This window comes from Manacus candei, unplaced genomic scaffold, assembly GCF_025592945.1.
Source record: "Manacus candei isolate 608988 ecotype Guabito, Panama unplaced genomic scaffold, ASM2559294v1 h1tg000095l, whole genome shotgun sequence".
In the NCBI taxonomy this organism is placed as follows: Eukaryota; Metazoa; Chordata; class Aves; order Passeriformes; family Pipridae; genus Manacus; species Manacus candei.
Genome location: NW_026138143.1, coordinates 1,771,408 through 1,797,927, shown reverse-complemented (window position 1 = coordinate 1,797,927; position 26,520 = coordinate 1,771,408). Strand labels below are relative to the sequence as shown.

At 41.0% G+C, this 26,520-nt stretch overlaps 1 protein-coding gene across 4 annotated transcripts in view; it reads right to left on the bottom strand.

Moving 5' to 3' along the window:
* Positions 1–15,399: 15,399 nt before the first annotated feature.
* Positions 15,400–26,520, bottom strand: part of CNTNAP2 (contactin associated protein 2) — a 1,217,517-nt gene continuing 1,206,396 nt past the window's right edge. For all 4 annotated transcript variants that reach the window (XM_051768491.1, XM_051768490.1, XM_051768493.1 and 1 more), the window contains one exon: positions 15,400–25,421. In XM_051768491.1, the coding sequence (XP_051624451.1) occupies positions 25,222–25,421 (200 nt within the window). In that variant the 3' untranslated portion in view covers positions 15,400–25,221. The remainder of the gene's footprint in view (positions 25,422–26,520) is intronic.

The window sequence follows — 26,520 nt, the reverse complement described above, 5'->3', positions numbered from 1 at the left end:
GAAACATGATGAAAAAAGTTGTTTCTGTAAATTTCTGGACATTTCTAATGTAGTCAACTTTTAAAAAAATATTAAAGACATTAAGTATACTTATCTTTAAATAATATAACAACATCGGTGTAATATAATGGAGTCTATAGTATGTATTACAATACATACAATACATACAATATGCTATATTTGATACATATCTTCTATACTATATATCTATGTATGTATAGTGTATATAGGGGATCTATCACTCCTGCCCACATCCCTCTTTTTCTAGCAGTGCTTCCAAGTTTCCATAATGACTGCACAGAGCTTTTAGAGCAATAAGCAGGAATTCAACTGTGCATTTGTAACGAACAGCAGAAAAATTTTTGTTGCTAATGCTATCAGTAATAATAAAAAACTACTTCTAACTGATCTTCAGTGCTAATCTTACATGTCTGTATTAGTGGTATAACTGCATAACCCCACCCCACCCCAGAGACATTTAAAAATATTTGTGAATATTCAGGAATTGTCAGGTGCAAAAAGCTGAACCAGGTATTTTTTTCTTCAGCATATTAGCTGTTCATCTAAAGTTTATGCTACTTGCTTTTAATGTTTTTAATAATTTTTTTTTTAACCAGAGCTAATACTTAACCTTCATCCTATATGTTCTCTTAATTCTTCTAGGGCAGAGGGAAAGTCCTTTGAAAGCAAGACAAGCATGGCACCTTTAAAAGCCAAGCTGCAAGAAAAATAATTGAATTTAGCAGGAGCTACAGTTTCTAAATTATTGTGTGACAAATCACAAAAAGGTCATTCACCCATGATAACTGCTCAATAATTCATTCTTTGACTACATCCACATAGCACAGCAAAATATTTAGTTCATGAGATGGCAACAATATCTCATGATCTTTACACAAATACAATCTACACTTGCATAGTTTGAAATTATTTACAGACTTTGTAAAATTGGTATTGCAGAATAACTACACTACAGATTAAAAAAAAAATAATAAAAGTATCTGTGCAGATGCAGGCTTTGTGTTTAGTCTTGAATCTCTCCCATGTCTCTGTATGTTCCCCTGGGTCCCAGGTCAGCTAACCAGTGATGATGCTACCTGTAATGCAACCTGTAAGTTCAGGATGACTGTAAAGCTTTGATACACTGTAAAATTATTACATTATCATAGTTATTAAATCATTACAATGCTTTTATGGAGGCTGATGTATATTTACCTTTCGCCATGTGTAAGAATGTGTTTTTATTAACTCTCAGTCCTGTATACTTAGCCAGGGACGCTGAACTCTGACTGCATTCTTATCATGCTTCTTGTTGTTAATAGCCATGCTCCAGACCAAAATAAGCCCTCAGCTACGCCCAAACACCTTTGCTCTCTGTATTAGGTTTGCACACACCCTGGCTGAACCTGCATTTGGGCAATTGCTTGCAATTTTCCTGAGGAGCCACAGGAGAAAGTTACTGCCTAGCTTAACTTTGCCATTAAAAGCAGTAGATGTGCTTTAACATGGTGTGGGAGCAGAACAGTTACTGAAAAGGTGCTCCTTTTTTACATGGTTGAATACAGGATAAATCCACGCTTTCAGACAAATTTTGGCATTGTTGTCATTGGTTCTCACTGCTCTGCTTATGTAAATCAGCCACTGCAACCAGTTCGACCAGTCTCTTGAGAAATCCCATTGCCTATGGAAGCAAGGAGCTGTCGGTGTCTTTCCACATCACTTGGTTAAATAATGCTCCGGTCAGTCTCTCAACTCACCTGTCATACCTCTCACCCACCAGGGCTGCTTTGCTCTGCAACCTTGTGCAGAATAAAACAAGATTCATTTGAAGATGAACTGAGACTGAAAGCCAAGAATGTAAAATATTACCACTCCTTTCCATAGCCATCAGAACAATTGCGCGCTTGCTGGTTAATTTTGCCCAAATTTCTCTGATTGCTGGAGAGAAAAGATAATAAGTACATTTCGTATTTGGTGATGTGCTCGGTGAGATGGATTTGAAACTCATACTTCCCTGTGCTGTAGATGGGAGCAGGGTGGAGTGGGGGATGAGAGAGCATTGCAAATACTTGATATTGTTCCTTTATGCAGTGGAAGGTGATGATTGGAGATGATAAGCTGAACTTGGTATTTCTTTAAAACTTCATAATATAGCAGTGTTTTAGAAGGTGTAAGGATGAATACAAGGGAGAAAAAAAAGGAAAACTGAGGAAATGGACTTGGGGATGTGCTGGACTGACTGCATATGAGCCATTCACTTAAGAGTTGGACTTGGTGACCCTTGTGGGTCCTTCTAACTCAGAATATTCTGTGAAACTCTATGATACTTTGAACATGAAGACTCAGCAGCACGTGCATCAGTCATTTGTAGAAGCACACTCAAGACTGCAAAAATTTCAAGTCATGCTGGGGGCATCACCCAGGCTGGACTGGGACAGCTCAGGAGTTCGGGTTGATTTCATAACTCCCTTCCAACCATCATGCCCTACTGCTGTCAACCAGTTTACCTATGTTAGTAGCTAGTTTAGATATTTCTGCACATACTGTCTTGAGGGGGAAAAGGAGAACAGGAAGGAAAAGGGTCAGAAAAGCTGGAAGTATCAGAAAATCAACTGAGAAGAGATTTTTTTTTTTTTTTTGTGGATTTATGGTTTCAGAAACCTTCATTGAAAATGTGAGAGAATGTTTTCCATTGTGGTGTTGCCATTTGATCCTGCTCACTTGCTGGGAAAATTTTTGTTCCCCACAGGCTCCCAAAAGACTTGAGTCTTTATATTCTGCTTTCACTAATTTGTATCAACTGCCTTGGACATTTTTTATTTTCATGTACATTACTTTTTAATAAGTTTTCTAGAGCAGTAGAACTCATCCCCTTAAAGTCTGACAAAACAAAACTCCTTGGTGTCTCAGAAAAATTTAAATGGCTGTTGGCAGGAAAGTATTATATAAAGGCAACTGAGATTGGATTATATTCTTGTTTATGTTTTACCCAATGGAAGAAATTTAAAGCAATGGGTATTCTATTTAACAAAAATTTTTTACAACTGAAAAAAAGTATTTTGATTTGATGAAAAAAATTAAGGTGGTTATACACTGTTAAATGTTTATAATACCATAAAAAAAAGTCAACAGCCTTTTCTAAAAATCACATATATGCTGTAACCATCTTGTAGTTTCCATCTCTGAGTACTTACTTCTTGATTCTCTGATCTGTCTTTGGATCCCTTTTGGTGACAAACTTGCTGTTTGCTTGCCAGTCCATATTGACCCTGAAGGTCACTACCCCTCATGCCTTCCATCATACTTTTATCCAGGTCTTCCCTTCCATCCTTTTGTCTCCCCTGCTTGCTAGTTTTTAGTGCTATGTGATTTTTTTCAGTGTCCTGGATCAAAAGCAGAGGTAAAGACTAAGACTCTTCTATAGCTGGCTTGTGTGTTCTGGTCACCTGGCAATAGCTGTCTCTCAGCTGGCTCAGTGAAAAATGACCTGGATTCAGGTCAAGCAGGGGTAGTGATAATTTCTGTGTATTTGTTAGACAGCATACAATAATTTTAGACCAGTGATGCTATTTTCAATGAACCAGAGCATTTCTAAAGACACCTAATCTGTGTATTCATCTCCATGGCCCACTAAGGCAAGCCAAGAAAGAATCAGCTATACCATTGATTTACTCAGGATTATTGGTCTGAGGAAGTCAGAGACAACAGCCACTATAATGAGAAGACAGAAAGCATGTCTTTCTGAGCCAAAACAAGCAAGTAAAGCTTTAATCCCCTCAGGATAGCTGAAAGCAGTCAAAAGATGCATGTAATGACAAGTATCCAGCAGCAAAATCAGTGCGTGTGCAGGGTAGTGGTGGAGGGTTGATCAGTCATTTGTAGATGGTTCAGAGAATGGTTTGCTTCCTCGTGATATCCCTCCTCTGCTTCCCCACTTTTGCAGGCTTCTTTCTGTGACTCAGACACCAAATGCTTTTGGAACTGGGAGATCACATGGCGGCAATTTCATCCGTAAATGCTGGTAGCCTATGGCCCACTCTGCTCTGCTGCATACAAAATGCCAAATGATCCCATCAGGAGATATTGTCTGAGGGACACAGGATTTCTACCTCCATCCAGGATGGTTTTTCTCCTGTTGAAGCCAGCTCCCACTAGTGGTAGGACTTCAGAATCAAGGCTGTAAAGAATTCACCACTGAAGCTGCCACTTGCTTTCCCATCACCGTGTGCCAATGTACCATTATCAAGAAAACAACTTAGTGTTGCAGGGGATAATTACTGGGATGAATCATCATGGGGTAATTCTGGGGGAAATATTTTCACCTTTTCAAACTATGGGCATTGTGAGGGCAAGCATAAAAAACCAAAATCCAAACAACTTGCCGATACAAGCTTCCACATACTTCTGTGTGTGTGCAAGTTCCTGGTGTTTGTAAACTGTCAACTTCCAAAAAGTTCTTGTAGCTTTATGACAAACTGAATTGTCTGCCTTCAGGGGAGACAGGCGGCTTTGGTGAGGAAGGGAAAAAAAAGACTTTCTCCCTACTAGAAAAGTCTGGAATTCCCCTGGGGTTTAGACCTGAATGCAGTTTGCTGTGTTTTATATCTTATGATTTATTTTTATGAAAAGTTTTTACCCTCACAAAAGGCAAAACAATTGGCTGCTTGGCGGCCCTGGGATTTCTCCCAGCAACCCTGCAGGTGTTGTGGGAGGAGGTCAGCTCCCCCTTGGTGGAGACAAGCTGTGTTGGTGCTTTCATATGCTTCTGGCAGAAAAGCATCGTATGGTTCAACAGAAAGGGCCCAATACAAACAACCAGCCTGACAAATCAGGCAAGTGCGGTGGCAAGGGACCGCAAACACATCTGGAAACTGAGGTGGGGCCATTTGACTCAGCAAGTGGGTCCTCCGTTTTCTTTTCCCATAAATAAGGCTTCTGTATATATGACCACACTGGCAGATGTCTGGTTCTTCGGGTGCTGCTCCTATCTTGTTAAGCTTTTCGCTACTGTTCACTTCAACCTGTAACTGTACAGAAATATCAGATTAATGTCTTATTTTTTGGGTAGACAGTGCCATCTAGTTCCTGACCAAATAGGTTAGAGAGGGATTTTTAGTGTTCCTGAAATGCTGTTTTATTTTACAGGAAAAGCTGCAGGAACAGCTTCTGTTTGGGCCAACATTCAAGCCTTGCTGCATTTTTCTCCTGTCCTTATCTCATCTACATCCATTGGCTTGACTTACACTTCTTGCAGGTGGTTACTTGCAGAAGACTAAAGGTCTTCTATCTGTTTAGCTGGTATGTCACTTTAGCTAGCAGCAACGATTTGACCAAAACCAACCATTTAACCTGCTTGAATACCTCTTCCTACCTGACTTTATATTTGCTTTTTTTTTTATCCTCCTTTTAATCCTGCTACTGATTTACTCCAGAGGATAACCCGGCGTGCACTGAGGGCTGACCAGACAGCAGCTACAATAACTCAAAAAACACAGACCATGTCTTCTCAGCAGATAATCATCAGGGTGATGGCCCATGGCCTTGTCATGGTGGAGCTGAACATATGTGCGAGAAACCAGCAAAGAAAGGCAAAGAAAGGCAAAGAAAGGCAAAGGAGGGCCTTTCAACCTGCTGCCACCCCTTCTATGCCTTCCTCCAGTAGCCCAGGAGAACCTTCCACTCTGCAGAGATGCTCCTACTATGGCCAATATCTATGGCCTTCCCCATGGTTAGAGAAGCTGCACTTCCCAGGGGAGAAGCAGCCAGGATTGTTACAAACTCTGGGAGACCTGCCCTGCCAAGCAACCAAAGTTTTCATTATCATGGCTCTGAGCCTGGTGAGGTTTTGCATTCATGTGCAGATGACTGCAGATTTTTGCTACGTTTTTCTTCCAGGGATTTTCAGTGGCAAAAGCTCAAAACACTTGTTGGAAACTGAACCTTCTCAAGAAAATGCTAGTTTGAATGAAGCCTGCTTGCTTGGAAAACATTTTGGTCTAACTCTGAAAAAATTTCCTTTCTGCCATTCTTTGATAAGGAATATAGTTAGCATAAGTATCTGAAAGAAACTATTACCTCCGGAACTAACATCTACTGAGGTGGATGGGGCAGTTCACACATCCCATGTGATTCAGGATCTGTGAAAAAATCAGGCTGATTCTAGCTACTAGCTAATCATGCTAGTGAGTGCTAGTGCTGGTTAATAGCTCCACTCAGATGCCACTTCCTATGCTCCATTCAGTTGCCCAGCCAGATTCTCCTCGTACAGGAAAGCAGCTTTGAAGAAGGTTGCTACACACAAGAGGCTCTGGGCCACACGTGATGTCTTGTTTATTCCTCAAGTCAATAAACCTTGATCTGGATACTCATTATGTTTTCTAAGGGTTGATATGAACAAGAGTAGCAGAGAGGCAGATGTGTTTCCTAAATGGAGCAGCCCTATTGCACATACAACATATTTGAGCCTGAATGGACCAGTTATCCTCCAGCAATTAATGTATTATCCATATTACAATACTATGTGACAGGATGGAGATAAGGTATTTATTTATGTTCTACAAAATCAAAGAAAAAAAGACAACATCTGAGTATCAGTGTTTCATCAATCATATTTTAGGAACCTTAAGTTAATAAAGATGGATGCATGATGTTTCAATAACAGCATATGATGTTTCCAATATGACTGGCATTTAGTTTGGTTTTCAACAATCTGTAATTTAGGAGCAACTATATGAAATCTATTTTGCCTGCAGAAGAAGCCATTTCACTGAACAGAGGACACAGAATATGCTGATTTAATACACAATTATCCAAGCTTTCCAGCTGGGGGGGATAAAGGACATTTTAAGATCCCACTTTGGTGTATTTCCCTCAGGCAGCATATAAAGATTTCCTCCTCTTTGCTGGAGGTGTTTGACAGTAACTCCCTCCTTATATGTGGATGTAGAGTATTTCACACATTTAGCTCATAATCTTGTACCATCACAGTTGCAACAGGAAATGAGTAACAACTATTAAGGTTACCCCAGTGCCAGCCAAAATGTCACTCAGTGTACAGCTTGAGTGTGTCTGTAAAAAAAGCTAATCCACAGAATGCCACTTAGTCTGAGGTGCTTTAACATACAAACTGATATTATACAAGATACATTTATGCATGGTTCAATTTGTTATCTGCAGACAGGCAGCACCAGCTCTAGTGCAACACCCTGGAAACCCCAGTAACTTTTTTGCCAACCAAGAGAATCTGAGAAGAGGTGTAATGGTCCTGTGACAAGCTTCAGAGCCACGAGTGACCAGTGAAGAATAATAGAGCCATAGAGACAATTTATGGTCTTCACGCTTTACTACAGCCTGCTATGCCAGCAGCATACCAAACAGTGATGCTGAAGTCTTCCCTCCCATGTCCATGTTTTCAGATAGCCAAGCTGTTGGATGGTGTAGGTGTACAGTCATAAAAGGTGCATCAGGGTCAGTTTATGCTTGCCTTGAGATGAGAAACTCAACTAATCTGGGAACAAAAGAAAAAAAATTCTTTTCAGTGCTGTTGACAGGAGAGCTGTGACCCTGCTGGGACTGCTGGCCCCTGCAGCTGGTCTCCCAGCTTTAGGTTAGTCCCAAGAAGGATCTAAAATGATCTGAAATACCTGAAGTGCTTATATCATAAAGCCATCTTCATGCAGGAAGCCACATTCAGCTTCCAGATTTGCTGTTCTTACACATGCGATTTGTTCTTATGAGCAGTAGATGGCACTCTTTAGACTAACTTGCTCTAAGTAAATTTTCTATTAATAAAAACAGGCACATGTGCACACACACACTAATATTTGATTCTCAGAAAAATATATGAACCAGAAAAATCTGCTTATCTGAAATTTTACTTTTGGCACCACTAAGAAAAAAAAATACCAACAAAACAAAAGAATGATGGAACAGAGTAAGAACAAGGTCTAATCTAGAGTTTCCAGGATTTTGCCATTGTACTGTGCTATTTCCAATGTTCCCATCCCTCTTTTTAACTCTCTAGTGTAAACAGATGCCTGCTCTTTCCATCTTGGCCTCCAATAACACCTTTCACGGCTGCTAAATTACATACAGACATGAACACCCAGTGCCAAATCGAGAACTAGCCTTTCTTACAGCTTCTCCCCAATGTGTTCACAGTATAATAATGGAATGGCATCATAAGTTTTCTCCTATACGTTTTTTAAGTATAGAAATTCATGCAAGAGCTGTCTGCACAAAGCCTGTCTTTCTACTTGGTCTCTGCTTTTTCATCTACCATTTTGTGTTCCTTCCCTGGCCTCTCCAATGAGCTCCATGGGGGAGCTGGTGGGCTTTGTTTTGCTCAGGTCCAGGGAAACTCCAAAATTCAGCACTTGCTCTCTACACTCATACAGGAGCTCTGTGTTTGTTAGAATTCATACCACAACTGGGAAAGTAAACCATGTGCTGCTTTTGCCTGGTTTTATTTTGTTTTTTTTGTTATTGTAGGTTTTTTTTTTTTTTAATAATTTATTTTCATTCCTGAAATTGTCTTTCAAAGAGCTTTTCTGAATTTTTTCAGCATGGTCCACTTGTGGGACCTCCTGCCTTATGACTCTGCTGAGGCTGAGATACGCAACCGATGCGTTGTAACTGCTGCTAGCAAACCCAGAGAGCAGATGGTCAAACCAGTCAATCTTTTTCTGTAGCTGAAGCTGTAGAACTTCTCTAGGAACTGCTGCACAGTAATACAGCAATGAATGATCATGTGACAGGGTTAAGAAAACGCATAATCTGACACTACAGCAAATCCTTTATGCAGATCAGCTTGCGTTGGCGATAGCAGGATGCCAGCCACACCAGGCCTGTGCTGGGGAGGCAAAGATGGTCACAACAGTTCACAGAATAATTAACTCAATATCTTGTTTTGCTCACACGTACACCAGGTCACAAACTCTCAGAATCGGGTGCTCTGTTGTACGGCAGGAAATAGTTTGGAAGAAAATGATCCATGGTGATTTTTTAGACGCAGAGGCTGCTTCGAGGCTCTGCTGGTCATTTGAATCCACTGGTTTTTACTTCTGTCATGTGGATTTACAGAGAAGAAGTTTACAGAAGTGAAAGCAGAAGTTGGCCAGTATGTTTTATACACCAGGTTTTCCCTCTTTTCTCCTTACCATCTCTTGTAGGAGGTGGGAGGTAAGAGGACTTTGCCCCGGATTGTAGCCAGTCAGACAGTGCACAAAAGGTAATAGCCAGATGCTGTTAGCATATTATTTTCTGATGGTTATTTTGCTACTGGAAGCTTTTAAAATGTATTTTCAATTTAGACTATTTTTTTTAAGCAGCTTTAACTAGTTATTTTTATCCCCAAATTTTTCTTCAGCTTCCAGTAACAAAATGCAATTCCTGACACAAGTCCAAAATGCCATTGCTGTGCTGCCGTAAATCTCAGGGGCATCCTCTGCAGCAAATGGAAGTATTAATGGAAGAAGTGAGATGGAGAGAACAAGCTGGTAATGTTTGTGGAGACCGAGTCCCTAGTGACAATATCTATCATTAGTGATACTATTTAGAGAGTATGAGGTGTCCAGTGACTCCAAAAATTTTGGCATTTCTGTTTAATCTTCCCTGTCCTCTTTCAAACCCTTCTTATTGCTTCTTGTATTATACCGAGTGCTCTTCCTGAAGATGAATACCTTACACTGCCATCCACAGCGACCTCTTCACACAGAAAAATGGCTGCCATTACATTCTCCCATCCTTGCTGCCTTTACAAATGAAACAATAATCACATCATCAGTGGTACGCAGGCTTACCTCACCTTCCATCCCTGTCTCCCCTCTGACCACGAGCTGCTGGTTGTGCTGCCTGTGATGAGTGCTACTCTTCTGTTCTCCGTGCTGCCTTTCCTTCTTGTCCCTGCCTCTGCCTGCCTACCATTATTAATCACACTTGTCACACCCACAATAATGCTTTTCCCCATTCTTTTAGCTGAAGTTACTGTCTGTGTCTCCTTGGTGTACCCCAGCACTGAATTTCCCTAAAAGCACTTCAGGTCTGTAGAAAGAAGGAAGCTGTAATGGACATTTACCATATCCTCCCTCCTTCAACTCTTTTCCCTTAGGTAATTCAGTTCCTGCTGTGACACTATGAGTGAGTTGCAGTTGCATGTTTCATTCTAAAATCAATTGTACAAGTAGCAGAAGGAGGGAATAAAAGAGAAAAAAGAAAAGTCATTGCAATTTATTGCAACTTATTGCAATGCATCAGAGTAATTCTTCTTTCTGTCAGCGTGAAAGAGTCCTCCTGGACTTCACAAGTGGGAGAAAACTGGGAAGATGGAAGGAGAGCTATCTAGAAATTTGTTCTGGGCTGAAACAAAGCCCCTTGTTAGGTCTGAAAGCCCTGACACCAGTCAAAGAATTTGCTTTACTGGGAGCTTGTGAAACCCACTGCCCTTCTGTGTGTTGAAGTGGTCTGGGCTGGTGCCTGGCTAACAAGCCCTCAAATGGCCCTGGCCTTGGCTGCTCTGGGAAGCGGTGCAATTACACCCTCAGCTCATGGAGGTGTGTTTGCAGCCGCTGTAGTTCATCCACTGCCAGATGAGCTGTGGGAAGCCAGCAGCCAAAACTTTGATCCTGTGCTCTAAGGTATATCTGCTGTGTGGAAAAGCCATCTGAGGAGAGCCAGCAGTCCTCCCAGGGCTGAGTTAAAATCGCCATCAACCGAGCAAGGGAGCGTGTCTGCAGGCTCACAGTCCTCTTCTTGTCAACAATATCACTGTCCACCTGCAAACTCTCCTTCTGGGTGGCAGCAAGTAGCAGCAAATTTTTCCCCTATTTACTTCCATTTTGTTGTCTGCCTGTAGGAATAGCCCCATTTTCAGCTGCCACGATGCTCCTGCTGTGGTGGGAACTGTGAGTTCATGCCTGATGGTAATTCACAGGGCACTTACTCCCCACATCCAGGTTTCTACATCACAACACACAGATTCACCTTTTTCACAGCTCCCTGCACACTGGCCACTACCACAGAACAGCTCTCACACAGCTCAGTGCTTGGTGTGAAGACAGGTGGTTGGCACTGAACACGGCAATGCGAGCACTTGTAAAAGGTGTCTTACAGCTGGTCTTGATGGATCATCTACAAACCAGGAGTGTGTCTTAATCTGAGAAATACTTGCTTAGAGACTGCTCTTTCCCTCCCTTAAACAAACAAGCAAACAAACAAAAACCACACACACACACCCCCACACCCCCACAAAAAGCCCCCAAACCTAGAAGTAATAAAAAAAGAAATCTAACAATGACCTTTAGAACTTGAAACTCTGTCCTTTAAGTCTTCTTTCAGAACGGTAGAAAGTATTCCCCTCCAAATCCCTTACTCACAAAACTAGCACTCTCACTTCATTTCTTATCCAGCTAAATGCATCTGGAAATGGAGAAAAGCCAGTAACAGTGACCTACCTACAACATCCCATCATGAAACAACTGGAGGATTTGGAGATTAACAGGCTTATCCAGCACAACGCTGCAAAGGGATATCCTGTCTCATTGACTTCTGAGGCTTCATGTTCCATGGGATTTAAAATGAATCTTTACCCTACCCCCTATAAATCAAATCAAACAGCTAAACCCTTGGTTCTACCCTTCCATTCCTGCTAAGATACTTAGCAATTTGAACGTGCTGTATCTGTGCAGTTCTTTACCTCATCTTAATGATCAAATCATCAGTAACAAGAGGGTGTGGCAACCTTTTTTCCAGTTTGTGAAGATTCCCTTCCTAACACTCCTGGAAAAAAAGATGTCAGAAGGACCTGACCTACCTAGATGAGCAGGCACAGCAATGATACATTTTCAGCATTGATGAACTTCACACCTGTTGGAGGAGAGAGAAGTAGCTGAAATTCTTCAAGACCTTCAGGGTTTTCAACTGTGTCCTCTAAAGACAGAAGATGAAGTGTGTTGAGACAGAAGATGAGGTGTGTTGGTCACAGTTCGTGGACAACCAGTGTTTAATCTGCTGTGTGCTTAAGGATATGAACAAAGGAGATGTACAAAACACTGTGTGTGGCATGGGGGAATAGCACAAGGTGGGAGAACTGAAGCTGTAAGAGTTGCTGTTTTTTGCTCTCCTCCTGGGGCCTTCGAGTCCACAAACCCCTGTAGGGTAATGCCATACCTATGGGATTCAGTTAAGACTGATCATCAAGAAAAAGTAAACTTCTCTGGGAAGAGAATTCAGCAGGAATACATCATGAAACACCACAGAGGTAATCTAGGGTAAACAGGAATGGAGAGGTTTGGAGAGGTCAAGCACCTTTGGCTTTTCTTGGTTTATGTGGGATCAGAACCCCTAGCCAGGAGTTAGAGGTAGCACTGCCTACAGTTCTTCCTTGATGTGAATATATCAAAGGTGCTTTTCCACCACACAGTTAGGTTTCATCTAAAACCAAGCAGCACAAGGGAACTTCTGAAAACAAAGCAAAGCAAAACAACCCCTCAGCCTTGATGGGTGATTCAGAACAGAAACAAAGCAGGTCTTTTCCTTGTCTGCATTGCCTTCCCAGGCCGACCCCTTTCTTTCATCCTTGCTCTCAGTTCAACAGCTTTCCAGGCCCTCCTGGGTTGCAGTAAACTTAACAAAGTCTCTTCCAGGGCCCTAGGTAAAATCTTTCTGCCATCCCTGAAGCCTGTTGTCTTGCTCTTCCTCCAGGAAGCTGCGATTGGTGCTGCCTTTCTGTTCTTTGCACCCCAGCATGTCCCCCTGGGTAGGTCACCGTGCACAGCTGTTGGAGCAGGGGCGACCTACCCCTGTCCCTCAAAAGTTGCTAGTGTTGAGGCTGAAGCTGGCAGGGTAAGGCAGCCTGCAGCCATGCTGCTGGGGCCCTGTATTTAAACAAGGGAAAAACAGCACTAAGCTCCAAAACAGTGTCTACCTGTCTCTCATGCAAGCGACATGACTGTCCATGAACATTGATAGATGAGGAAGTCACAGACAAAAAATAATTCTCTAGTATATGTGCACCGTGGGATCAAACTACAAATCTTGTTAGGTGGGTGGCAGGAAGTATCAGTCAGAAGTCAAATCACACAGGGTTGCAGATTTATGTGGGTATCAAGGCTATGCAGTCTATCCTCAGCGTATCATCATAAAATGCGGTGATCTTTATGGCACGTGCAGAGATGTAATTGGAACTGTATAGGACACAAATTGGATTTGAGAGATTCCTTTTGCATCTCTGCTTTAAGACATGGTGAGGTTGTTTCATTAACAAGCAGAGATAAAGAAAAAATTCCCCTTCTTGCCCTGCTGCTGGTTGGTTTTTAAAAATTAAATGGCACAGCAATTCATTATTTTGAAAGGACTACAGTTGTGAGGACATCCCATTTGCTCTGCACAAGCACATGGGAAGTATAGATGAAAGAGATAACTAAACATATAAAAACACCTCTGGCCCAAAAAGTCCTTTAATTGCACATGGTTGACAGCTGAGAGGCTCTTCTGAGGAAGTGTACAAGTACACTGTGCTATGGACTTACCTTGTTATCACTGTACCTAGACATCTCCGTTTAGGGATGACAAGCTATGACATGAGATGCATCTTTGATCTGACCTACCCTGGGCTACATCACTCAAAGGCTGAAGGCAGATCCTGAGATTCCACTAAAAAAACAGAGGGTTGTCAGAGATGAGAATCCCTTTCCCCTCAAATCCCAAGGCAGATCTTTTTCCTCTTGCTGAGTTTTAGGGAAGGGCTCACACAGTGGTGTGAGGAAGGAAGAGTTGCCTGCAATAAGGAGCCACAGAAGCACAGAATCAGAGAATCAACTAGGTTGAAAAAGACCTCTGAGATCATTGAGTCCAATCTCTGACCTATCACCACCTTGTCAACTAGAGCATGGCACTAAGTGCCACATCCAGTCTTTTCTCAAACACTTTGAGGGACAGTGACTCCACCTCCTCCCTGGGCAGCCCATTGTAATGCCAAATCACTCTGTGAAGAACTTCCTAATTTCCAATCTAAACCTCCTCGAGTGCAGCTTAAGACTGTGTCTTCTTGTCCTGTCACTAGTTGCCTGGAAGAAGAGACCGACTCCCACCTGGCTACAACCTCTTTTCAGGTAGTTGTAGAGAGTGATGAGGTTTCCCCTGAGAGAGACCTCTTCTCCAGGCTAAACAGCCCCAGCTCCCTCAGCCTCTCCTCGTAGGGTCTGTGCTCCAGTCCCTTCACCAGCTTCATTGCCCTTTGGACACTCTCCAGCACCTCAGTGTCCTTCCTAAATTGAGGGGCCCTGAACTGGAGACAGTACTCGAGGTGTGACCTAACCAGTGCTGAGTAAAGGGCAAGAATCACTTCCCTGGTCCTGCTAGCCACACTATTCTTGATACAGGCCAGGATGCTGTTGGTATTTTTGGCCACTGGGGCACATTGCTGGCTCATGTCAATCCAGGTCCCTTTCTGCCTGGCTGCTTTCCAGGCACTCTGTCCCCAGCCTGTAGTGTTTCATGGGGTTGTTGGGGTCAAAGTGCAGGACCCTGCACTTGGTTTTGTTGAACCTCATCCCGTTGGATTCAGCCCATCTATCCAGGCCTGTCTAGCCAGCTGAGGTCTTTCACTGGGAAAACCCAAAACCTTGCAAAAATAGGCAGCAATCCATCACGTCAGTGCAAGCACCCAGTGCTTTATGAGTACAATAACATGGTTTTCTGTTCCATGGGAAGTACTGGCATGTCTTCAGTACACACAGGTGTCAGCTGGGCTGCACCCAGAGGGAAAACTGGCAGGAGAAGCAGGAGTACTAGCCCACTGTGTGCTCAAAGCTATTGCTGGTCTGCATGGGGCCAGGCAGGAGAAGGGCTGCAGGAAGAGCAGCCCCTTGGATGTCTGTTCCTCTAATGAGTGGCTTCATGGGCAATACTACTTATTCAAATGCACAAGGTATGTCTTGGGCAGGCATGGATATGCTCCACCCAAACAGGAAAGATGTGTACAGGATGTGTGGGGAAAGAGCCACGGGTGTGCAGCCTGTGGCAAACTAACTCTTACTCTGAAGGGGCCTAAAGCTTCCCTAGATCTTTTCTCCCATTATATGAACAATATTTGTATGTGCATTGAGAGCATTAGTCTGACTTCTTACTACTAATTTTATGAAATATTCTTTAAAAAATCTCCAGCCTGTCAATAGTGCTACCAGCCACTTTTGTTTCCAAACAAAACTGGATCCGAATTATTCAGAAGAACAGATTCACCTGTCCCCTCCATGGAACCACTGTACAAAGAAATCTGAAGAGCCCTCTGCACTTCGTTTCAGGCTCTTATACACAGTCTGTAGAGTTTTGGTGGTTTTTTTTATATGAAGATGTCAAATAATCAAAAGGAACCACACATACACACACACACAAAACCAGCCCTCATCTGGCAAGGCTCTTTTAATGTTGTACTTTTACCAAACCACAGTACATACTTCAAATAAGGCCTAACAGATTATACTCTTTATAAATTTACAAACAGTTTATTCTCCTTAAAGAGATCATATTACTTTTATCAGTCTTGTGTATTTCAATGAATTATATGTTTATTCAAGCATAACATAGCAAATGTAGCCATAAATCTTGTAGACTAAGTGTCTATAACAGAGGAACCTCAGATACACTATACTTTCAGATTAGGATGTTTTTTAATATACACATTTTTGTTTAAGTAGGGTAACTGTTATATCCTGGTTATGTGTCCCATAGGAAAATTGTGCTCAAGAAAGAAACCTGTGGACTAGAGTAACTGCAAACAGACAAGGTCTTGGTTCACCTGCCAGGAAACTGGGCCAGCTTTGTAGGCACATAACCCTGGGATTGGCTTTCAACCTGGTTTGGACGGAAGGCGTGAGAGGCTGCTTTCATTTTCCAAATAGCTAATGGCCCTGGTCTTTTCCTGGGTACAGACCACTTCACAGTAGCTGGAATGAGATCAGTAAGAAAGGACAATTGCATTTCTATCTCTAACCAACAGCCCAGGTTAATGAGAGCTATCTGGCTGGTAGAGATGTATTACTCAGATGTGGCATACAAACAGTACTTAAAAAAAAAATAAAGGGGGAGTAAAAGAAGAGAGGAAGTAAAATGACCTGCCTCAGCAGCAATTTTCACAGTTGCTGCTACGTATACCAATCTAATTCTGAGCCCTCATTCATGTCCTGCTCTCTGCTGATCCTTTTTTCTACTCACAAGGCTATACCCATGGACCAACTGTTTCTAGCTTACTATCTTGTCAAGCAAAGATAGAGAAATAGGAACATCTCACTATGCTGTGAAAACCCCAACAGATGTGTTTTGAGGACCTCACACTGATCAACATCATGGGCTGTACAATGCAGGTTATATAACAGTGTTATATGGCACTGATGGCTTCAATCCATCTCTCAAAATCTCTCAAAGATTGAGAAGTTCCTGCTTGAGCCCAATGTGTCCCTGCCAGAGAACCAATGAGGAAAGAAAAAAAAAGACACTGAGACAAAACCCAAATCCAAACCATGCAAATTATAATTGAATAATAAAAATCCAAATCCAAGGCCGTACCCCAAGTCTCCCTAGCAATAGAGACAGCTGATTGCTTTCTGAACTGCAGAACCAGCCATTTCTGTAGCTCCTAAATAACAAGTTTGGCAATAATTACCATGCACAAAGTAAAGGCCACTTATAAAACATCTCCATAAAAATATCTATTTATCTCTATATCTCTATTTATATATGTCAGTAAGAAGTGTCAGACTGAGCACACCCCAAGCACTTTGTAATGGGGGGAAGGGTTTGTAATCTATTTAATTTCCACGAAATTACGCAGTCTTAGTGGTTGGCATCCACATGGAGGATTAAGTCAATACAGATAATTTCCATCAGGCTTCTGTTAATTAACACTAGTCAAACAGCATAGCAGAGTTTCTGGGGAGCTGAAGCCTTTCAGGAACATTGTGCCAGAGGAACTCCCTGGACTCAGGCTGTTCAACATGTGAGTCAGTTCACTAGGACTGAAGATAACTTATGTGACACCTGCCCAGCCAGCCCACTGATGGGTCTTGATCCACTGAAGAGCAGAGAAAAAGAAAAGATCCTCGTTGCTCATGTATGACTGAGATTGACACGTAAAGCAGATCTATGGAAAGTGTTTCAGAGTTAGTGGGAATCAATTGACGCCTTAGCCTTCTTTGTTCAAGTGGCTCTGATCCCTAAAGCAGTTGGAGCTTCAAAAGATCAGACACAATGCAGGAGTTGCAATGGGGTGAGTGTAATATCTCAGGTGTCCAAACACAGAAATTTTTTTCCCCTCTCCAAGATGCTGATCCAATGAAAATAAAATTATTTAACAACCAATGTTGAGAATTTTCTTGGGTGTACTCATAACTGAAACCTGTACGAGTATTGACCTGTTGACCCTGTTAAACTGGACCTTTAAAACTCCAAGAGACTAAAACCAATTGAGGTTTTTAGAATGTCATTTTTTTGTGTCCTAATTTGGAGACTACCAGTGGTGTTGTATAGCTGCTACAAAAGCACAAGGGAAGGGGATGGTTGAGAGCTAATTCTGACATCCTGTGGCCCTAAGGAAAATAGATGCTGGCTTTCGCTTGACATTAATTTTATTATCTTGGGATATTTTATTATCTCTTGGGAAAATTTGAACTGAGAAATAGAAAGTAAGTATACTTAAAGGAATGAGGTGCAGCTGCCTCATTTTCAGACTGTCTTTGGCAGATGGTGCTGTGATTTTGGAAAAAATACAAGCAAGTTATAAAATAATGCTGCAGATGGCAGAAACCATCAGTGCTCGTACCACCCTTGTACTTTAAGTCACTGAGTACTATGAACAGATAAAAACCAGCTGCAAATATAACAGATGACAGGAATGTAGTGGTATATAACCCTCCCACTACAATGGTCACATTTTGGGAAGGTGGAAGGCTTCACCATGGCCAAAGCAGCAAGCACTGCTGGAAGGAGTTTAAAGATGAAAGGTGATAAACTTATCAGTTAGAGGAAACACTTCTAAAGTAGAGAAAGAGATGGGAAAAAACCCTAAGACTGTCAACAAATTTCTTTCCTTGGAGTAGTGGGTAGTGGACTTTGGAAAAAAGGAAACATTAGATGTCTACACAGATCTTACACCTCTACCAGAACTGTGCAATAAAAGGGACTTTACGCTCTATTTCAAAGTAGGCAGCAAAGGGAATTTCTCTTTGTTACCTTGCCCTGTTGCAGTAGTTTCTGTTTCAAGGATAAAGGTCCTGTTAGTGCAAGTCACACAAGAAAACTCTGCAGACAGACCTTGATTTTATAACAGAAATAAATTGCAACTAGTTGCTGATACTGTGTCCAGTGCTTTATGTTGGCAAACCATACATGTATTTTTAAACATTTACCCAAAGGAGTTTTTTTAAGACAAAGCACTACAGGGCTATTTGTTCAGCTTGTGAATGATTTATTGACTGTGCCAAGGTTAGACTCCTTCGGTGACACACGCACCGCAAGCATGAGAATGTGCAGTTTAGAGAATAAACATTAGTATTCAGGGGATGGCTACCTTGTCATCTAAATGATTTGTTTTCTGGATGACTCAGGAGTTTGTTGACTTGCTCAAGTGACTCTCAGTCTGTCTTAAATGAGAACCTGTTGATAACCTACCACCCTGAAAATGGAGTCAGCGGGGGAAAAATTATGACTGGACAGGGTGCTAGGTTATCTCATTTAGGTTCCCTTTTCCACAAAAAGTTGGGCTAGAAGGTCTTTTGTGGTCCCTTTCAACCTGTAACATTCTTAAGATGGGGGAAAGATGACAACAGACAGGGACAGGCAGCAACATATCAGAATTTTCTTCTAAGCAAAGACAGGACCGCAGGTAGAAGAGCTTGGGACTTGCAACTGTGCTTTCACCAGCAGCCTAGAGCATCTTGCTTAAGTTTCACATCTTCAGCTGTATTCTTGCAACAGCCTGTTTTAAAGCATGTGAAAGATAGGAGAAGCTCAAATATTTTGGGCAAAAAGGCAACGAACACATGATAATATATAACGAACTGCAGCCCTGTACCTATCCCAAATCCTTAACTGGAAGACAAGAAACTCTTTCTGGTACAGTTTATTGTTCTGCATGCTAAATATTTCCCTCAAATGGCTTCTGCTCTAGTCTTGTTCCAGTAATTTACTTTTTTTTTACCTGTCAGAAAATTACATCTATCTGCCTTTTCAATAAATTAGAATTTCTTATAGCAGCTCTTTGCTACAATACAGAATACCAGTTGTTGAATATTATCAGTATAAGTACCTCTAAATTCTGATAACTTATGTGGTTATAGTATATCTCTGACCCTTGGAGACAGCAGAATTAATGCTATTAAATCTGAGGAATAAACCATTTGCTCTTCCTTAATGCTCTGTTACATACTAAGCAAGAACATTAATCTATGGCAAAGCAAAGGGTACACACTTTTATGTTTGTTGTTTAATTCAGATGCTTTTTCATTAAGGAAAAAATAGCAGAGGGAGCACATGTAAACATTATTGGAAGTTGCTGCATCACAGAAGAAATGGAATGCACTAAATTAGTTACTTGCTTATATGTGTATTTGCAGAGCATATCTTACTCCTTTTTCACAGAAGCAGTTCAGGTTGTGCTTAAAAATTGCTTAACATTTCTCATATGATATTTTAAAAATAGAAAATCAGTGAGAAGAAATAATTCTCAGTGAAAGAACCCACTGATACCAAACTTTTTTTTTTTTACATTAATGACTTTTTAAAAAGACTTCTTGTGTAAAGAAGCTACAGATTGGTAACTTTTCTTCCTGGTTCTAAAGCTGTTGGCATAAGCAGGGTTTTGAGCACAGTGTATCAAGAAGATGTCTGTTAATATGTGAAAGTCAGAGTCAAAAGAACTGTGTTACAGATTGCTAAATAAATGCTTTTCCATAACCAGGTCCAAGTCTTGTCTCATTTGAGGCACCATATGTGCCTGCTACTGTAGGGCACAGTCTGAGTTTATCTTTAAAATTGCACTTAATTTCAAGATTGAGTGATTTTGCTAGCACTGCAGACTCATGGATTTGAAGCAAGTTTGGTATCTCATCCACCCACATTATGGCAGTAATTATCTGAGTGGTGCAGACATCACATCCTGAATAGTCTTAGATTTTAGAGGTGCATGTGCACACCCACATGCTTCTGGCTGCAGTGAGACATGTGGTGACAGCAAGAAGCAAAGACTTCTTGTCACAGTGTTCAAGTATCACTTTACACTTGAACCTTCACCCCCATCTCTTTGTTCTAGAGCTTTTCTCTATAACTGAAAAATATTCATGTATAAAGTGTGTCCCTCCTTCTAGGGGTTACAGCAGTCAGTACAAATGAACAGTCAAAACATGGTATCACATCAGGACTTTGCCACTATTATATTCCACAAAGTAAGTTAAGGTCTTGGATGGATCCAGAGATTTGGTGGGTAGTTAAGGCAATTCACACTGTAGACAGAGAAACAGCGTGGGTCAAGCACTCTGTGACTCAGGTGGTTGTTGCACTGATGCTTCTTTGCCTAGATTTCACACTCTCCCATTCAAGTGCATTTAACACAGTTCTTTTATAAAATGCTTCATGTCATAAAAATGTTTGAAAGCCTGATATAAGGTAGTTTATTAAAAGGAACAGACACAAGTCTGTTGAGCTGGGCATACATTTTTCTTGTTGATTTCAATAAAAGGCTCTCATTCATAAAGGAAAGGACAGAGTTAAGGTAGGAAAGGAAGGCAAACAACCCACACTCAGTCACTTGCGGTATGTAACCCTTCTGAAGCTGGCAATGCCACAGAATCTGCAATAACAAACGTGAGCAGAACGGATAGCAGACTGCTTGCTGCTATCTGCAAAGTGATCAGAAATGGATAAATGCAGAAAAGCAGTCATTTAATTTCCATCCAAACCCTGCTCTCAGACCCTCAGCCCATCTCAACAAGTACAGATGTACACTCCATAACACGTAACCCTGATGCAAGAGGAACATATTACTTCAACAAATCTTCCCTAGTTTTAGCACCCTCTCTTCTTATGTATAATTGCATTCTGTAGTTTTTTTTTCATGTACTGTGGGTCTTTTTTCAAGAGCCTTTCCAACTTCTGTCCTTTCCAAATTGCTTTCCTGGTACTAGAGAAGGAAAAAGTTCAGACAATGACCAAAATATACAAAGCATGAGGAAACAGCTGTTAGGTGATTAAAAAAATTTAAAATGTTATTTCCCCCCCGCCTTTTGTTATTTACTAATCTGGTTTCTAACAGAACTTTAGTTAAAAGGAAAGACATTCACAGAAGATATAATGCATACAAATACGTTGCCCTTCTTTCATTCTAATTTACATGCTCTTGCTTTTAGAAGGCAAGGTTTCTTTAATTTCTCTAGGACGGACAATGACATCTGATTAATGTAATTTAGATTCCGCTTTTAAAAAATGACACCCTTTCAGGATGACCATGCTTGATAGAATGTAAAATCATTCATGAGAGAAATCATATTAAAAGCTATTGCTTGTCAAACTGGGATAGTTTCACATTTCAACAGATACCCTGGAAATTACATGCACCTGTCATTAAAGGACACTGTTTTAATTATACTGAATTTTTATCGGTACAATAAACTTATATGTATACACCACTGCTTCAGCAGTCTTACTAAATTATTTATTATGACTATCCTTTCACATATATCATGCTACCTAAAGCATGATATTAAAATGCTGCCATACCTTTGAAGTGGTAACTGCTAGAAGAGATATAAAAGGAACAAGTATCGTTTAAGACACAAAAAATACAAAGCAGAAATGCTACAGTACCAATTAAAGATACATATGCCTATTTAATACATCTGAATTTTCTATCAGTAAATATGGAATAAGTAGTGTGTGAAAGGCTGGATTCGAAACCGCCAGACTGGATTGCAGATTTCCCTCGAGGTTCTGTTGACATGAAAATAAGTTCTCCACTGTTTCAGCTCCATGTCTCATTACCTGGTGGTCTGCATGTGTTGTGAATGAGAATCCAAAATATTGCTTACATTATTTCACTAACACTGAGAGCCCTAATCTCCAGCCCAGTCTTGCTCTCTCCACTGCTGGCAGCAGTTTTGTCATCATTTCCTGTGGAATCAGGAGTGAACATTTTAGAAACACAACTGGGACACTTTGGTTCCCAAACAAGTACAAGAAGCTACATTTTTCTGCACAGTTCAAATAGGTGAAACAGCTAAAAAATTGGTAATAAAAGATCGATTATTTTAATATTCTTTGGGGAAAATACAGAGTTTTATAAAAGCAGGACCCACTCTCCCCTCCAACAGATTTTCCCACTACAGGTGTAAGGATAGCACCTGTTAAACAACATGGATTTTTGGCACAAGTAAGAGTGGGTGAAATAAACTGTGGATGTTTTTTCAGCCTTCAATGATAGGCTTGCAGAGGAAGAAATCCTCAGAATAGATATAGTGCTAGCAAAATACACAGGCTACTTCTCTGAGCCTGCTCCTGCTTCACTGCCAGGCTGCAGAATGTCCACTGCCTATAATTAAACATATACCATTCTCAGAAACAAAATACAAAGCAGACAGGCAGGAATTCACCTAAAGTCACCAAATGCCTATACAGAGACCAGCTGCTAATGGATAATATCATGTCTAAGGTCCAGTTTAAGAAGAAACAAGAATTCTAATAATTAAAATCTTCTAGAGTCATGAAAGTGACTGCATAAGACAAGAGTGAAGATTATCAACATTTTAACACAGCACTAATGAATTTCACACGTCAAAAAAGGAAACTTCAACCAAATCCCAATCTATGCAAACTCTATTATCTTCTCTTGGTAACTTGAAGTTGCAGGCAAGAATGTTTTTCAGAGTGGACTAAAATACCACTAAAATCAAATTAAATATAAAGTAATATAGAAAAGATAATGCCTTTTCAATTCTACAAAGACACATGTGATTGCTACGTAGTTTGCTGAATAGTGGTGCAAGGTAGATTCATGCCCTGCTGATATTCTCCAAGGAGTGAAGACTTATCTTACACCCATGATTAAACAAGAATAAGGACTCACCTGCTTGATTACAGACAAAAGAGGGAGAGGTTAATACTGGAGGCAAGGCAAAACACTGCAGAGCACAAGAGTGACAGAGGTAATTTTTATGCCTACCTGAACCTCTCTGCCACATGTTACCTGAGAAACAGTAATTTCTTCTGAAACTGGCAACTTCTTTGTATGCTAATTCCAAATTCATAAATGGAAGAAATTAATGGGTTTGATTTGCTCATATCTATGTTCAATGAATCCAGAAGAGGACTTTAGTCTACCATCCTTAAAACCCAAACTATTTGGCCTTGTCTGTCTACCAAACTGAGCTTGTCAATTCCTTGTCTGGTAAAACTCCAATATTTTCTTCCCCCTACTTGATTTTTCTCTTCTTTTTTTTTTTTTTTTTTTTTTTTTCATTTTGAAGAATCAACTAGAATAATGAAAGTGTAGTAGATTGCACATTTAGGTGAAAAATAAATCTTTCTTGTACAGAAAAATGGGTTAAATCTGTGCCTACTAAACCCAGCCAAATTAAAGGTAAAGCAAATCTAGGACTGTAACAAGCATAAAAACTTTTAAGGGGAAATTCTTGGTATTATTTCTGTTCCTTTAACACGTGGCAATTGTCCTGCAGTGTATTCATTCCTTCATTCTGTTCACTGCAAAACCTGTCCATTAAGGCCTTACATTCCTTCAGACTACAGGAGAACCACTCTCCTCTACAGAGGGCAAGCTAAAGCTTTGTTATTGCCACCAAAGGATATTAGGTCTTCAGGCTGCCCCTTTGCCTTTCCTACTAGCTGCCTGCCTGCTGCTCAGGCAACACCTGCAACTTCTGTGGTCTGAGAGGGAAAATGGGATGCAATGCTGCACTTGGCCTTGCTAGTCTTAAAAATGCCTTACAAAGACAGTAAAACAGTTCAGGTAAATCTCTGTGTTGAAAAATAACTCTCCTCTGTGTGCTGAGTGTTTCTCATGTGCCCCGGGGGCAGAGTTTCCAAGCCTCCTTTGCCTCACCTTTCTGACTGTGCAAACACTGCCAGCAGAGGCTTTCCTTGCAAAGTTTTTAAGGAATAAATTGCTACTCTTGAGTTGGGAAAAAAGTATGATGTGAAGCCTGTGTGTTCAAATGCATTGACTAGACCTATACTAATAATTCTATGACAGTCTATTAAGAAGAAACAGAAGTGAAGTCTGGTTCTAATTCCCTACTACAATGTACAGCATATGCCAAAATGTCACGGGCAGATGTGAGTTTAACTGGTACATGCCTCAGGTCACCAGTGCCACAGCCAAAGATACCGGAACAGCTTAGGTCTACAGAGTCACACAGCATCATCCTCCCTCAGAGACCAAAATAACAATAATAAAACCCCCCCCTAAAACTTCCTGTGCTTTATGGTCGTCCTCTCTAGTAGTAACAGTAGTTGTAATAACAGTATTTTTACACTGTTGATGAGAATTGCACACAATCCACAAAGTGCCTGGATCAAGAAGGTGGATCCTACCAGGGCTGACATGGGCTGATGACGTGTTGAGAAACCGGGGAGTAAGATTTGCATTAGTCCTCATTCCCCAGTTCCACCCCCAGCCCTGAACCCCCAGATCAATACCACTAAAATGAATGGTGTTATGGTCAAGGTGTGGGGCTGAGGGCAGCGTGTGGGAAAGTGGTCAGCCATGAAGGAATACAATGCTGGGAAAAAAGAGCTGCCACTTGCTCTCAGGATAGAACTACCCACATTTTAAACAGCTTTTAAAAAATATAAAAAACCAGTCCCGTTTCTTGTCACAAGTACCCAGAACATCTCTAAACACATACAGAAATAGACAGGTATTACTGAAAATTTTAACCAGTGCTGAAGCTGCAAAACTGCTCTTTGTTGTAGTCGTTTGGATACAGAAGGGGCAAGTTGCTGTAAATAAATATTAAAAAATATTTTTTCTTAAATGCTTGAGATATTTTTTTTTCTCCAGTCTCAGTGGTATTTTCCTGTCACTTGCTCCACCAGTTGTGCTGATCTTTTTACCCTATGTGTGCTCAAGCGTCCAACACAGAGTGTTCTCTCTCCACTGCAAGAGTCATCCCAGTCCCACCCTGGCCCAGCTCATATCCCACCCCAGGCCCCATCCCCGTAGGCTTAGATAAGCCATTCCTTCTTGCTCTCGTCTATGGTCTCCGTGAAGTTGGGGTCATTGTTCATGATGGCAGCATCGGCGCTCTCGGCTGACTCTGCCCCTTTGGCTTCGTTGGTGTGATAGGTTCCCTTGTGGCGAAACATGTAGCGGATCAGGAACACCAAGGTGCAGAGGATGGTGAAGATCACCACTGCGATGACGCCTACACACAGCAGGAAAGAAAAGATGATGATGCTGGTGAGACCAGCTACAGATTTTGACACAAAGAAATGATCCCAAAACTTGGGCAGTAAGGCATCACCACAGTTGCTTGGTTTCCACTGCTCTAATATTTATACGTAGTTTTCGCTGTATGCAAAATGTTACTCAATGAAGTCTGCTAGTGACTTTCATCCTGTAAGTAAACTTCAACATTAATACCCACTTACAGATCTGAGCTGTGCTGACCATGAGACAGAGGGCGCTGAGTGCTCCCAAATCAGTGGGGTGAAATGGTGGTGTGTCACAGCCAGGGCAACTCTTTGAAGATGAGTCACTGATGTACACTTTCTAGTTAATGGCTGTAAAGACCTATTAGAGTTCCTCAAGATGTCTGGAAATTGGCTTGGCTCACTGTTGTCTCACTCTAGGCACTGGCTCCACATAATTGCAGATGTAACTGCTTTATCATCTGCTCTACCCTTAATTGCTGTCCCTGCAATGGTCAATTTGGGGTTCAACCCTGTTATGGAGAAATCTCATGAATGTTATGCTGTTAGGTATCTATGTGATAAAACTACACCGTTTCTTTTTTGGCCCTTCTCTACAGGCATGAAAAACTTCAAGGATGAAGATATTATAAAACTGACAGGTTAAAAGAAATATTGTAATCATCCAGAATTATGTTATGCCACTTTATGTTAACTGATGCATTGGACAAACAGGCTGTTCAGGTGTGGTCTGAATTTTTCTGAGGAGTGCAATGATATCCTTATGGTATTGTGAAGTCTCAAAGTATTAAGGAAAAATAACATAGCAAATCAAAACTAAAGCAACTAATCTAAACCTGGATATGGAAACATAGACCCTTGAGGGGGCCATGGAAAAGAATCAAGAAATTCTATTAGACTGTTTGTAGTACTATACTCAGTGTTTCCTTACGTAGCAAAACCCACTATCAGTACATAATTTTATATGTATTTAGAACTGACTGAAAGCTAGTAGACTGATCTTTAATTTATTCTTTTTTTATATATGCCTTCAGAATTGGATGAAGTGGCAAAGTTTTCCCAGGATAGTTACAGTGCAGCACTTCCACACTA